The following is a 14746-nucleotide window of genomic DNA, read 5'->3' on the forward strand; positions in this document are numbered from 1 at the left end:
TGTTTTAGGTATGAATCCCAAAAAATCTGAATGATTGATATTTATAAAATTGTTTGTGTTTTGCCTATCTATCGCATGCAAGTTGCAGTATAATAATGACGGATCTTACCATACCAATTAAACAGTCGTATGTAATTATAATTGTTTATTGATATATTTATAATCATCACAAAAAAGTCATGTGAAAATAATAAAAAAAATCGCCAAACTCATAAATAATTTTAAGGTAATGTTCAAAAATGTTGTTGATGTTCATAAAAGCAGTATCAAAAATATTTTGGAGGAAAAACACGAAAAAATTAGGTAATTTTTCAATATTTCTTGTTTATAGACGGTAAACACCAAATGAAATAGGACGTTACATGTAGCAAATAAACATGTTGAGCAATTTGGTTATTGCAAAAAATACTTACTTATAAGACATCCACAATTATTATGTAAGTTGTAATGTCATATATAAAGCACTTTTTATTTTCCCGTCAAAAAAGTGTTCAGACGGAAAATTATGACGTTTTTTCCTTCGAAACCTTTCGTATTGCGCTATGTTTTGATAATACAATCATGGGAAAAATATTGCTCGATTGTTGCTCAAACGTTGGTATCAGTTTTAAGGTATTGCATATAAATGGGATTTTGAATATGGGGGGATAATTCTGGATTTGGCTGACTTTTCTCCATTGACCATGTCCATACTGCGTATGGAATGATAATGTGTTATCATGGTTTAAACAATTTCGGAAAAATAAAAAATAATAAAATAGTTGTATATGAATAAGTTCCAAACAAGTACTTGTGAATCTCTTAGCCGAAGTACGGGGCGGCCTAACACCATCTATCAATTATATTCCTTGTTCGTTGACAGACCTCTGACAAAGCTGAGTAATGAACTTAAGAGACGGCTAACCGACTCCTCTCTCAAATTGTACACCAACTCGTTCATAAACAGTCCATCTCTCCTATGGTCCACGTCCACGCCTGATTTGGTGTTTGAGTGGCCTCTTGCATTGCGAATGAAGTCTAAACTATTATTTCAGTTGATATTCAGTCTATTCAGACGTTGTTTGTTTGCAATGAAACCTAATTTATGATATTCAACCAATATAAGAATAATACTATTAGTAATTTATCTTTGTCGGCACATTACTTAACATTCATTAGACACAGCGGTATAATACATATTTAATGATATTGTGTTTCAAAACTTACATACAAACTAAAAGATAAACAATCACACAAACATGTTATGATATTAACAACTTTTTTATATATTTATTTGAATGGAAAATATAACCAATCACAACAAAGCATGAGTTATTATATGCACAAAACTATAAAAAACAACACGATATTAAAATATAGAAACCTAAAAAAATTCAAACACACATAACACAATTGGGTGTGTTTTACATTACAAAAATGAGTGTCGTAATTTAGACGCGATATGTATAATTTATCACGGTAAGAGCGTTTACCATAAATTTGTAATCGGATACTATTATATGAAATTTTGTGTCCCTAATAGAAGTTTTCATTAAGGCTGTTTTATATTATTACAAACACGCTGGTAAAAATAAAGGGAAGCATATACATAGTTTGACAAACAAATCAACTTCAGTCAACACTTCTATAAAGTATTTAAGCATAATCGAAAATCATTTGATGCAAGGGGTGATAATTCTTCAATATTAGAGTAACATCCCCGTGATTTTCACTGAAGCAGACAATATCCAACACTAGGTATCCAAATGAGAGCAACTAAAAAAAGATTATTTGGTGATATAAAAATGAATGATGGAATACATGCAAGCAAATACATTTTCTTTACCACTGCCATTTAGTATTCCTGCAGCAAATAGTGGGCGGTAAAAACACCTGAACAGATCTTGACATTTGATGAATAGACAAGGTTCAAAGTTTAGTAACCTTTCAAAGCAGAAGGTACATACGATATATAAGTTGAAACGGATAAAGGAGCTCAATATACGTTGCCTATCGTGAAACTGGAACTTATACAGAGGACATAAGACTAGTTAACGTATTAAGAGCAGATACTATGACTGGAACAATGTCATATTCTCTGGTGGAAACCCATTATGTCTGTATCCAAATATCCACCTTTAAGGCTATTTGGACCAAGGAAAAGGCTCTTGCTCTTTACCAGCGTCTTAAACCCAGTAATGATATCCATGTGTTGTTAGGGATAAGGTACGGGGAGCTTTAGCACTGTTCTGACTTGATAAGCGGTTTACTGATAGTATACATGAACGTCTGATACCAACAACCAATGTGTTTTTCTGTGGTGACAGGGTTTCGCAGCAGGAATTTAAACCTGCCATGTATACACAACCTTGGTTTACTGACAAAAGGGTGAAAGTTATGTTGTGGCAAATTAGTCAATAGAGAAATTTGGGAATTAATAACAAATAACAATAACAAGACAAAACCATTACGAGCATTGACGCAATGAAGCAGGCAGCAATGAATGACTGGGACACATTGGACCATGATTTATAGAGGAGGATAGAGAGGGATAGTACCAAACATTAAGAAATTAATGTCGCTGAGTATTTGAGCTGCATTAAAAAATATTGATTTTTGCAGTGTTTTATTTTCAAACATAAATGTAACATGTTAAAGCTGCACTCTCACAGATTTACAATTTTTACAACTTTTTATTGTTTGGAAATAGCATTTTTTTTGCGTAAAAATCTGTAAACCAATGATATAATATTGCTGACAAAAGATCGCAGATTTCCGTTAGAAATGTAATGTTTTATGGCTTAAATCGTTATTCACGTTTTAAGAATTAGGCATAAAACATCATTTTTTGAACTTGTATACTATCAGTTAATCTGCGTTCTATGTTTTTGTCAGCAGCAGTCTTATATAACTGCCTTCCATGGATTGTCGCAAAAAAAAATGGCTCATTCCAAAACAAAAAATAAAAAATAGTTGTCAAAACGTTCAACCTGTGAGAATGCAGCTTTAATGTGATTTGTTCAAACTAGAGACGTTCAACAAACGAACACTGTACAAAGGTCCCTGCAACATTGTAACGGTGTACAAAGATATGTGCTGCATCGGAACGGTGGAACCGTTTTGGTTAAATAGTGCTTAAATTGTCTAAGCACATTTTTTATTATGTCTATAACACAGTGGTGTTAGTAGTCTGAACCGTTCAGCTGCCCTAATAATGTCAATGACGTTGCATCGAACCGGTTTGATCTGGATTAGAGTCAAGCATCTACATACTCCAGGCTAATTGTGAGTATACCATTAATGCAGGAAAGCGTACTCGGAGTCCCTTGGAAGCCGGGTACAAGTCGCATCCCCGCCTGAAAACTCCAGCAGGTGAACGAGCCTGGTTTACAATACAAGTATTTTTTAACAATTCATTGTGTTGGATATCCGATTTGATTTAATCTTGAGAAATCTAGTTTAAACCTTTATCCCTTCGGTTGTTGACAGTTTCAAAAAATGTTACATTTTCGATTAAACTCGGTGTCCTTCCTTAATTAAAATATGCATTCTATGATCAAGTTGTTCAGTTTCAATGTGAAACAAATACCTTTAATACAAATTATTTTAATTAACAAACCTTGGATCATCTATCGTCACATTAGATTTGATGAAGTCAAGGAGCTTGTCAAGGAAGTTGAAGCAAACATTTGGCTTCCATGGAGCAGGAATGTCCTGAAATACAGTTATGTTAACGTACATTCCCAGCTAATAAAATCGCCTATTGATAATTCCTACGCTTTATCGCTAACAACTAAACTTACAAGATGTCATAAATTGCTACGCTTTGATCACTTTGTCCTTATTGTATATGTTAGAGTTCAAAGTTGGTTATCTACAGACAGTACATGTCAGAATGATTCGGTGATTTTTGTGTTTACCATTGGTTGAGGAGTTTGAAAATTTTCTGTTCATTTATTTCAGTTTGATTCAGTCCCGTACCTAACAACCCCCATGTCAAAGTACTTTCAGTATGGGATGGTTAAAACCACATGGAAACTCCTAGTTGTCAAAAATTTAAAGGACACAAAGTCAAAAGCCTAATAACATCCTTGTTAACGGGCATATAACATGGCTTGGATGGTCAAAATCAGGGATGCGAACGGATGGCAAAATTAATATTCGAATATTCGAAAATTCTTTCGATCGAATATTCGAATATTTGATTACCGAAATTCATATTTTAGAAGATGTAGTGAACTTCTATTATTATTCGCTAAAGTAATAGCCGGGACATGTTTACACTACTTTGTAGTTGCCAGTACGCGAAGAGGATCATGAATACCCTAAATGAGTCTTAGATTTTAAATTTTACATATTCAGAAAGAAAAAAAACAACAAATACATTATAAACAAACAAACAACAAAATATAATAATTTCAATTCCGCTGCCTTTATATTTGTAAATAATGTGAATTTAGATGGATTCTCAGTCAAATAGCGTTTTCTGTAGGATGATCAGCCTCGTTCTGAGATTGGCCTCTAAATTGACTAAGTATTACAATGGAGAATTATGGAAAACCCAAACCAACTCGGGAACTAGTAAAATAATAAAAACGAAAATATATGCGGATTTGACTCATGTTTTGTACAACAATAGAGTAAATATATCCCAAAACGCTATACTAAACATTTACATTTCAAAGCACGAACATTGTGTCGAGACATGGAAGACTGTTTAAAGCACATATATGTTACAGCATATATGTAGCACATGACATTCATATCATAACGGCGATTTGAGCTATGTTGCACAGTTTAATTTGCAGCCACGACAACACATTGGTGTTAAACCCGAATTCTAGCCAGTTATTGTAAAAGTAGGGGACATTTTATAGTACCAGACGGTATGTCCCAAAATGACATATGACGCGTGTTTAGTGTATTGTCATCACATTCACACCTCTAGCATTAGGGGACAATCGTTGTAAAAACAAGACAAACAAACTTTATAAACAACAACAGTGTTGTAGGTAAAAGTTTTTTTATTCTCTTTATTTAACTTTTTTTTCGAATATTCGAACACCGATTTTGACATTCGAATACCAAACGTTTGATCGAATATTCGAACATTCGAATATTCGTTTGCATCTCTAGTCAAAATAAAAGTCAACCAGACTTAGCCTCTGTAAGATTGTTTAAGACTGAGAATAATAAGAACATGAATTATTTACCAAAATGCCGGTAACTGACGTGCTTTTACACAGTTGTTTTAAAAGTAGTAGTGCGATTTAGGGTCTTTTGTGCAAAAACGTTTGTGTGTGAATATCAAAGTATAAAAAATCATTTCCAACATCGTGCCAACGAGAAAGAATAATATATGTTGCCATAGCTTGTTTCACAATTGTTTTTATATAGCTCGATTGTTTTTAATAAAGGCGAACGAGGATCATTCACATTTAGTGAGTCATTCCAATTAACATTTTGTTAAATAGATATTTAAATACATTTATTTAATAAATCATTATACTTAATAAAAATATGCAAAATTTGCCTTACACTGGCCATCGTTGGTAAATCTTGAGTGGTGTATGTTTGTAGCTTGGTAACAATACCAGCATCATCACGGAGCCCACAAACAATCTCGGGAACACCAACAAGAACACTCTGTGTCCACCAATTTCGGAGTTTGTACCTGAAAATAATACAATGAAAACTACAGAGACGGACTCACAAGAATACACTTTGTCCACCACTTCAGGTGCGTGAACCTGTAAATATTATAATTGAAACAACAGAGGCGAACTCACACTTATATACTGTGTCCACAACTTCAGGAGGTTGAACTGAAACAAAAGAGACGAACTCACACCAATAATTTGTGTCCACCACTTTAAGAGCTTGAACTGAAACTACAGAGGCGAAACCACACCAATAATCTGTGTCTACTACTTCAGGAGCTTAAACTGAAACAAAAAAGGCGAGCTCACACCAATAATATGTGTCCATCACTTCAGAAGCTTGCACTGGAACTACAGAGGCGAACTCACACTAATAATCTTTGTCCACCACTTTAGGACCTAGAACTGGAACTACAAAGGGGAACTCACACTGATAATCTGTGTCCACAACTTCAGGAGCTTGAACTGAAACTACAGAGGCGAACACACACTAATAATCTGTGTCCACCACTTCATGAGCTTGAACTGAAGCTAAAGAGGCGAACTCACACCAATAATCTGTGTCCACAACTTCAGGAGCTTGAACTGAAACTACAGAGGCGAACTCATACTGTTTATCTGTGTCCACCACTTCGGGAGCTTAAACTGAAACTACAGAGGCGAACTCACACTGATAATCTGTGTCAACCGCTTCAGGAGCTTAAACTGAAACTACAGAGGCAAACTCACACTTATAATCTGTGTCAACCACTTCGGGAGCTTGAACTGAAACTACAGAGGCGATCTCACACCAATAATCTGTGTCCACCACTTCAGGAGCTTGAACTGAAACTACAGAGGCGAACTCACACTTATAATCTTTGTCCACCAGTTTAGGAGCTTTAACTGAAACTACAGAGGCGAACTCACATCAATATCTGTGTCCACCACTTCAGGAGCTTGAAATGAAACTACAGAGGCGAACTCTCACTAATAATCTGGGTCCACCACTGCAGGAGCTTAAACTGAAAATACAAAGGCGAACTCACACTAATAACTAATAATCTTTGTAAACCATTTTTGGAGCTTGAACTAAAACTACAGAGGCGAACTCACATTAATAATCTGTGTCCACCACTTTAGGAGCTTGTACTGAAACTACAGAGGCGAACTAACACAAATAATCTGTGTCCACCACTTTAAGAAATTAAACTGAAACTACAGAGGCGAACTCACACCAATTATCTGTGTCCACCACTTCAGGAGCTTGAACTGAAACTACATGGGCGAACTCACACTGATAATCTGTGACCACCACTTCCAGAGCTTTTATTTAAACTACAGAGGCTAACTCACAAGAACACTCTGTGTCCACCACTGCAGAAGCTTGTACCAGTATAAATTACGATAGAAACTAGTTCAGCGATTGCAACTGACTACTTAAAAAGGCTCGGTCAAAGCTGAACACAGTAAACGAGACACACAATACTATACGCTCGAAAATAAGGTGCATTGTGTCTGTCAGGTATTCTGCTCTCCAACATCGAGGACGAACGACTACGAGATATGTTGAAGTGCAATTGAAATCAATTGAATATTAAAAACAATGAAATAGAAACTGCTTATTTGATACAACATATGTGTTCGAATACTTTATCCAGAACAAATCTTTTTTTTTTTCAATACAGCTAGCGTAATATGCTGTGTGGTGGCCATTGAATTTCGTCCCGTTCTTCGTCCAGTGCAATATTGTTAATTGTCATATCCTTCGGGCTCTTTCAACATTTTAGTGTTCAGGCTCATGCCTCCGCATATGGGATAGCCGGACATATGTCTAATGATCATTTAACGTAGTTCTGAAAACCGAACATCTATAAAAAAGATTACAATCGCCAACTTTCCATTTTGTTACGAAAATAACGGCTAAATTTTAATTTAGTTATAAATTGATTTTATCAAGCGAGTCTTTTACAAGCTCGCGTATTTGCACTGGCGGTGTATAGGCTTTCGATGGCTAAATACTAAGACACTTAGCACATATTTTTTGTCTTCCTAACGATAAATAGTCACTGACATGCGCCCGACCTAACGACCTTATCGTACTGAAAGTGAAAAATAAACACTCGCTTAATTATTGACCTGTCATCAATTGTCAAACAAACAATTATCTGATCAATAATAGGATTATATTTTGTAAACATAATAACACAGGGTTGCCTTATCAAATTGATTTACCGGAGATGCTACACAAATAATCATGACAAGTTGCAAAAGCTGAGTTGAGAACTGGCCAATACTTGAAATCAGAAAATGGCATAAGCCGTTGCTAGGGGTATTGACAATTCTGTCAATGAAACGTTTAAATTAAACCATGACTGAAAGTGTCAGACAAAGAGGGTAGTTTGTTCCCCCGAAGGTTCCCTCTTTCATTACACACTCAGTAGTTGAGATAATAAGGTACAGATTTCTCCCACCTCAGATAAGTAGATCCAATAATTTAACCATGCTGGAAATTTTCATCTTGCCCATGGGCGAAGATAAAATGCCCATATGGAACTCCTTTTTAATGGTCACCACATTGTAATTACCTCCTTTGTTGAAGACTGTCGTCTGTAGCATCATGGAAACCTTGTCTTGTGGCAATGTTTAAAACGCTTATTAATTATTTCTCGCTTCAAATGTCACCATAAAACAATTTTCACGCTGAATCACTGCGCGCATATCCATGACAGCCATGAATTATCGCATATCCATACGCAATTATTTCACTAAGCACAAAAGAGTTCCAGCAAAAAATACGTATTTACTTATTTTTTTTAACTAAGGTGGGAGCAAAAGCATCTACCAAAGCCGCTCGTTTAAGATAGGTAAACCCTTTTTCCGCAAAACACCCTACGCTCGGATCGAGATCTTACACTCTTGGCCATGGAAGATACTTATAATCACTGTTCCAACAGTTGCCAATCAGGTAATACCTTTTGAAACTTTTTCTCTGCAGCGCGGAATGTGTGATGGTTTTGAACTCAACATAATGTTCTCCAAAAGGTTCATCTGTACTAACAGCATCGACCTCACCCGAATACACTGGAACGAATGAGATATTTCACTGATAAAAACATGCCATTATTTTCAGAATTAAAAGCTTGTATTCGAACAGAAAACAATCCATTATAATGTAAATTAGTATTAAACCCATACCGTTAATATGAACAGAAAACAAGTTTATTTCCACACAAAGCATTACAGTTAAATACATAAGTGAAGTGAGCTAATAGTATGATAGCCCATGATCATTTTTCATTATCAAATATTTACTTTGCGGTTTATATAAGTTTTATGACTAGTCAAAATCCTTTCAGTAACAAATTTAAAAGCGAATGTTTAAACACTTTTTCAGAAAGAAATATTACGTAAAAGCATTTTGAAACTAATTAAAACTATTTATTCTCGAAAATAAAATTTTCTTTAACAGAACAATAATTTCTGTATTCAACGGTTCTATGATTATACATATATTTGGGTGAGTACGATAAACGCGTAGAATATAATTAGATCTAATATTTGTATATAGGCTGCATCCAATTAAAAAATGAAAATCGTCTGATAAGACATTACAATGTGGGCAAATCCGTTGTTACAAAACTATTATGCTACCTATCACCTTCTATATTTAGCTGATGCAACTGAAAACACTTATTTTATCAATAGTTTACTCTATGATATCGAAATTGAAAAAAAAAGTTAAAGCATAAAAAAGTATTTGGGTTTTACACACATTTCAAGTTCTCCCAGTCAGATTTTTTAACTGGTTTGGACATTTTGCATGCTCTTGGGAACGCAGAAAACTCATTTTAAAACAAAAATTGGAACGGACACGGAATCCATTTTCTAGTCCAGCAGAAATTATTTAATATCTGTAAAGTTCATGTTGTTGTTTGTTATAACTTCTGATTGCAGGTATTGAACTGAATTCACAAAATATCAAATAAAGTATGTGCATAACTCAGACTGAAACAAAATATCAGACTGAAATAGTATTGTCAATGTTCAATATAAAGAGTGCTTCCTGGATAACATACGGGTACTTGGTATTTAGTTATAACGCACCTAAGTAATTATATACACTTATTAACAGCTACTGAAACCCATCCAAAAACGATCAATATTTCTAGAAATGGCACACTCAACTTGAAGAATACAAGAAGTGTAAGATGCAGATGTACAAAATTACCTAGTGTGTGGGAGCCGATCGTGGCTTTCACAACAGTATAGAAGGTTTCACAGTTATTATATCGCATGTCTGGAGTTGGAACGGAATCTGCGGAACCTGCATATCGAATATTAAATTAAGTTTATAAATACATGTGCAGCGTAGGTAAACGTCAGGGGCCAGTGTCATTAAAGGATCTAAGCCGTACCTTCAATAAATTAAATTATGTAAAAAGTGTCACAGTGGTTACAAGGTTATTGTTTTGTTTTCTACTTGTTGTGTTCATTTTGAATACTTGCTAAAAAATCAATACGCACAAATATGTTGCAAAGTAACAAAACAATGACATTAAAATAATTTTAATTTACTAATATGATTGACCAAGATCTTTATCAAAATCAATCCCATGTCCAAGAAAAGTCCAAGAAAGCCAAGCATTTATATAATGATAAATGTTCTTCCAATTGACAATGATATTGTATTTACTTGGTGTGCTAAGACAATGTCAAGACGCTAGCCTAATGCATAAATAACATACATTTTATTTAGGGACACTCAGATAAGAGGACAGAAAAATCGAGCTGAAACTTACGGTATGTTTACGTGAACAGTGGAAATCGTTATCTCGAGCTTTGATATCTCGATATTATCTTTATTTTGATCTTTTTTACCGATTCCAACTATTTGGTAATGAACACCGATCTTTTACGACGGACGAATATGCCAAGACCACTTAAAAGGCGGATTGAGATTTGTCATTACAAATGCATAAATCTTTCGACAGCTCGCAATTTATATCGAGATCCCGGCGACTTCGGCATAACGAGTTTCCAATGGGATATTAATTTCTGAGATTGGACCTATACTATCAGAATTCCTAACATTGTCTTTGTTATCTCTTCCGAATCAAAACTTTAGAAATAAAAGTACATAGAATATGACTGCCCACCTAAGACTACCACACTTGGTAAAACTATACCCTACTTGCGGTGAGATATTGCTCAAACTTGCAGCCCCATCCACACATCTCTTCGTCTTTTTCTCCCATCATCTGTTTTATTTTTGCCAGACTCTGGTCAGTGGGGCATTCACAAAGGTAGTAGGTACCTTTGTGGAGAGTCACGGCGAACTTCCACTCATTTTCTTTCGCATACATGGTACGCATTAAACGAGTTAACAAACCCCTGCGGCATATAAAGTGGGTTTGCATATTTCTGAAACGAATATAAAGCACATGTAAATGCCTAATACAGTACTTATTCGACCTACAGTTACGCCATTTCATACGTCAATATGGAATTAAAAAGTGGAATATTTTAATACACTGTCATCCCATTGGTTAAAAAATAAATTCAACCACTGCATAAAATTAAGCGTATATTTGGATCAGATTGATCATGTTCCACTCACCTAAACCTTTATGAGTTTCTGTTTCTGAAAAGCATTAACCACTCACCCCTGCTCATGATTATTTATCCATTTCAGAAGATGGTCGATCTGTTCGTCCTTAAATTCATCTCTTTTCACCATTCCCTCGTATCCTTTTGTCAGATCAAATCTAACATTATCATAATTTAAAGGTTTAATAAAATATTTCCTCTGGCTTGTATCATCGTGAAATTCTCTGTTAATATCTAATGAGAAGCACCCTAGTTCTTCAGGCTGATTTAAACCTGAGTTTGGGTAATCAAATCGTCCAATGTCGGTGTTAAACCTCGCCATTTTGAAAGTAAATGATAAGATTTATAAAACCCATATCTCTTAAATTTTCTAAAAATAGCTTTATATTGTCAGAAGCAAGTCTCGTATATATTTTTATTTTGTAATTGGCACCCGTATTTTGTTACAGAAATTCTCTTTATATCGATTTTATACGTGTCACTTTATTGATCCCTTCCTTGTTTTGCTTCGGGCCTAGTGTAAGATTAATGTAAATCAGTATAGAAATCGAAGGCATTACATCAGTCTTGCGCTAAGTCTTCGATTGCTGTTTATTTTCGACTAAATAAAGAACTTTGAGGAAAACAGTTATACAAGACACGTACCTTGTCAAGGGCGATACCATATGTGGTAACCAGTAACATACATTGTTTATGGTAATGCCGAAGAGCTTGATACAATGTAAATCGTACTCCGTTTAAGAAAAGCTGTTAACAAATGTAAGTAGGCGTCTTAAAGCACGTATTTGTGTATCGGGCACATTAAAGGCATTCAAAGAGGTTTGAGAGCGAGTCCGAAGAAATGCATTGTTGGCTGTTGTTGCGAAACATATTACGTTATTAATACTTTCAACAAATGTCAGTACCGTAATTAAATTACTCCGTATATCATGTAAAGGTTACGGCATTATATGGAATAAATGTGCTTGATCTAAAACTTGAGACTTATAAGATTGCAATAAAGAGTCAAGAATACGTTAATGAACATTAGAAATATATATTTTTAGGGATATATTGTGCGTTTAATAGTATTTAAAATACGATATTTTTGACGTATTTAAATTAAACAGCTTGACGTCATAAATGTTCAATTTATCAAAGGCTACCTCAACATCACCGATTGGACGCAATAATATAAATATACAATCGCAACTAGAAGAAAGAGTGATGTAGTTGTACACTGATTTCTGCCAACTCGATATAGATTCATTTGAACTTTCAACTGTTTTCAATTTTGAGCTGAAAAAAAATAGATATGAATTCAATCATTCAGACTGTCGTTAAATGTTATTTTTCGTGAAATGAATTGTGTACTTTTCAAAATAGGGTTATATATCCTAAACTGAAAATACACATATAAAACGGTTTGCTTATTATGGTATTCGTACCAATGAAGTAGATGGTTGAAGCAACTACTGAAGTTCATATGAGTGTGTGTCGCGTTGCCCATTATGATTTTAGTATAGGCTATAACTTGCTGATTTAAATGACCGAAACTAGAATGCAGTTAAGTTATGTGCTGTTTTGTATACATTATTTAATTGATCTAAAAAGGATTGGAATTCGATTTATTTGAAGTATTGCAAGGTCAAAAAGTTAAAAGGTAATATTATTAACATTAAAGACATTTAATATCTACATTAATCTTCGTAAAGGATATACTAAAAACATGAGTCATCAAATATGCAAATAATATACGTATTGAATTCCTTAAATAACAGTCGTTAAAGCAGATTGATTTTTAAACTGTTTCATGCAAAGAAGGAAGTATATTTAAACGACAAAACAGAGGTTACATAACATGTACGTCAACATGTATATGCAGATACTCGTACAAGAATTCATATGTTGCAGTTCGATTTTAATTGCGAATCGCTATTTGTACGTGTCACTGCCACTCACTGAACGTTTTGCTTTCGGTTCTGTATATTTCGTTTCGGATTCGGTTATGTTTAAATGTAACGCAAATCGCAAATTTAACATGTGTCCTCCATATTGGCTAGGCGCTTTTATCTTACGTGTACCTTCGTCACATATCCTGATGACGTAGTACTCAAAAAAGTCCATAGGATATCTGTGTTTTCACAATTTTAAGTAAAGAAATACCAATTAAAAATGACAGCGTTAGAAATTTGAGTAAGTGTATTGCAACAGCATGATTTCTCCAGTTTTCTTAAAGTGGCGCTTTTATTCAAAATCAATACATTCAAATGTACAACAAACCTTGATTTTGATTGATAAATCTGTAACTACTTACTTAATAATGCATTTATGGAAAATATTAATTACTGATAACAACATTGTGACCGTGTATTTAATAGTTGAAAACGCAAATAAATCCTCGGTATCCTTCATAAGAAAAATTGTTTTTGACATTTATTCATCATTTTTGGGTATATTTTAACACTTGCATTAAGTGTGGTAAAACTTATTTTGAAGTAAGATTGCATCTTTAAAATTATGTACAAAACCAGTATTTCTTAAATATATAAAGTATCATGCCAACGACGACAAGCAATTACATTTAAGTTTTAAAGAACTAAACAAATAAGATGAATAGTCTGAAATTCAGCTTCAATATACACGACTGTCCGACTCATTGAAGTATCGCCCTGCACACGGTCACTCAATCACCGAATTAGGCATGAGATTGACCATAGGTCTGATTGTCACCTAGCCACAAAATCACATTTTTTAAAAAGCCAAAATACTAATTATTTTTTTATATAGCACGTAATCGTGCAAAGGATTTATAGTTATCGACAAATTGACTTTCATATGGCGATGCAATATTTATAACGCAAATCGAATTGTTGGTGCAGAAACCATTTCCTAACCTCGGGTTATTGGTGCAGTAACATTAGCCTTAACTAGGGTTAAGGGTGAAGAAATTATTTAATAAAACCCGGATTGTTGCAGCAGTAACCATTGCATTAACTCGGGTTGTGGGTGCAGTAAATATTGCCTAACGCGGGTTAAAGGTGCAACTACTATTGCTCAACTCGGGTTGTGGCTGCATAAACCATTGCCTATAATAAGGTTGAGACTGCAGATACTATTTCCTTAACTCGGGTTGCGGGGTCAGTAACTATTGCAATTACTCGGACTTGGGGTATGGTAACTATTGCTTAAACTCGGGCTGTGGCTGCAGTAACTGTTGCCAATACTCGGGCTGTGGGTGAAGTAACTATTGCTTAAACTCGGGCTGTGGGTGTAGAAGCTATTGCCTATACTCGGGATGTGGCTGCAGTAACTGTCGCCAATACTCGGGCTGTGGGTGAAGTAACTTTTGCTTAAACTCGGGCTGTGGGTGTAGAAGCTATTGCTTATGCTGGCGCTGTGGCTGCAGTAACTGTTGCCTATACTCGGGCTGTGGCTGCAGTAACTGTTGCCAATACTCGGGCTGTGGGTGAAGTAACTATTGCTTAAACTCGGGCTGTGGCTGCAGTAGCTATTGCCTATACTCGGGATGTGGCTGC

The 14746-nt window shown here is 34.9% G+C and overlaps 1 protein-coding gene across 3 annotated transcripts; it reads right to left on the reverse strand.

The window, feature by feature from the left end:
• Window positions 1-1249: 1249 nt before the first annotated feature.
• LOC128211952 (decapping and exoribonuclease protein-like) lies at window positions 1250-12006 on the reverse strand. 3 transcript variants are annotated; one of them, XM_052917117.1, is made up of 8 exons: window positions 11874-12006; window positions 11285-11386; window positions 10813-11042; window positions 9850-9945; window positions 8594-8702; window positions 5518-5653; window positions 3599-3693; window positions 1250-3361 (listed from the first exon to the last, which is right to left on the reverse strand). In XM_052917117.1, the coding sequence occupies exons 1-8, from the start codon at window positions 11891-11893 to the stop codon at window positions 3277-3279; spliced, it is 873 nt and encodes a 290-aa protein (XP_052773077.1). In that variant the 5' UTR covers window positions 11894-12006; the 3' UTR covers window positions 1250-3276. The 3 variants fall into 3 exon arrangements, with proteins under 3 accessions (XP_052773077.1, XP_052773078.1, XP_052773076.1); XM_052917118.1 differs by having other exon boundaries at window positions 11285-11369; window positions 11874-11975; XM_052917116.1 differs by lacking the exon at window positions 11874-12006 and having other exon boundaries at window positions 11285-11577.
• Between the last annotated feature and the right edge of the window lie 2740 nt (window positions 12007-14746).

Source organism: Mya arenaria, chromosome 12, assembly GCF_026914265.1.
Source record: "Mya arenaria isolate MELC-2E11 chromosome 12, ASM2691426v1".
In the NCBI taxonomy this organism is placed as follows: Eukaryota; Metazoa; Mollusca; class Bivalvia; order Myida; family Myidae; genus Mya; species Mya arenaria.

What these genes read in the sequence shown, in the direction of transcription:
- LOC128211952 (XM_052917116.1), bottom strand. Translation starts at nt 11,550, where the DNA reads ATGGCGAGGTTTAACACCGACATTGGACGATTTGATTACCCAAACTCA. An exon ending in ATAAATAATCATGAGCAGGG is followed by an intron (nt 11,043 to 11,284) that starts GTGAGTGGTTAA and finishes TATTCGTTTCAG; the next exon opens with AAATATGCAAACCCACTTTA. An exon ending in GATCGGCTCCCACACACTAG is followed by an intron (nt 8,703 to 9,849) that starts GTAATTTTGTAC and finishes CATTCGTTCCAG; the next exon opens with TGTATTCGGGTGAGGTCGAT.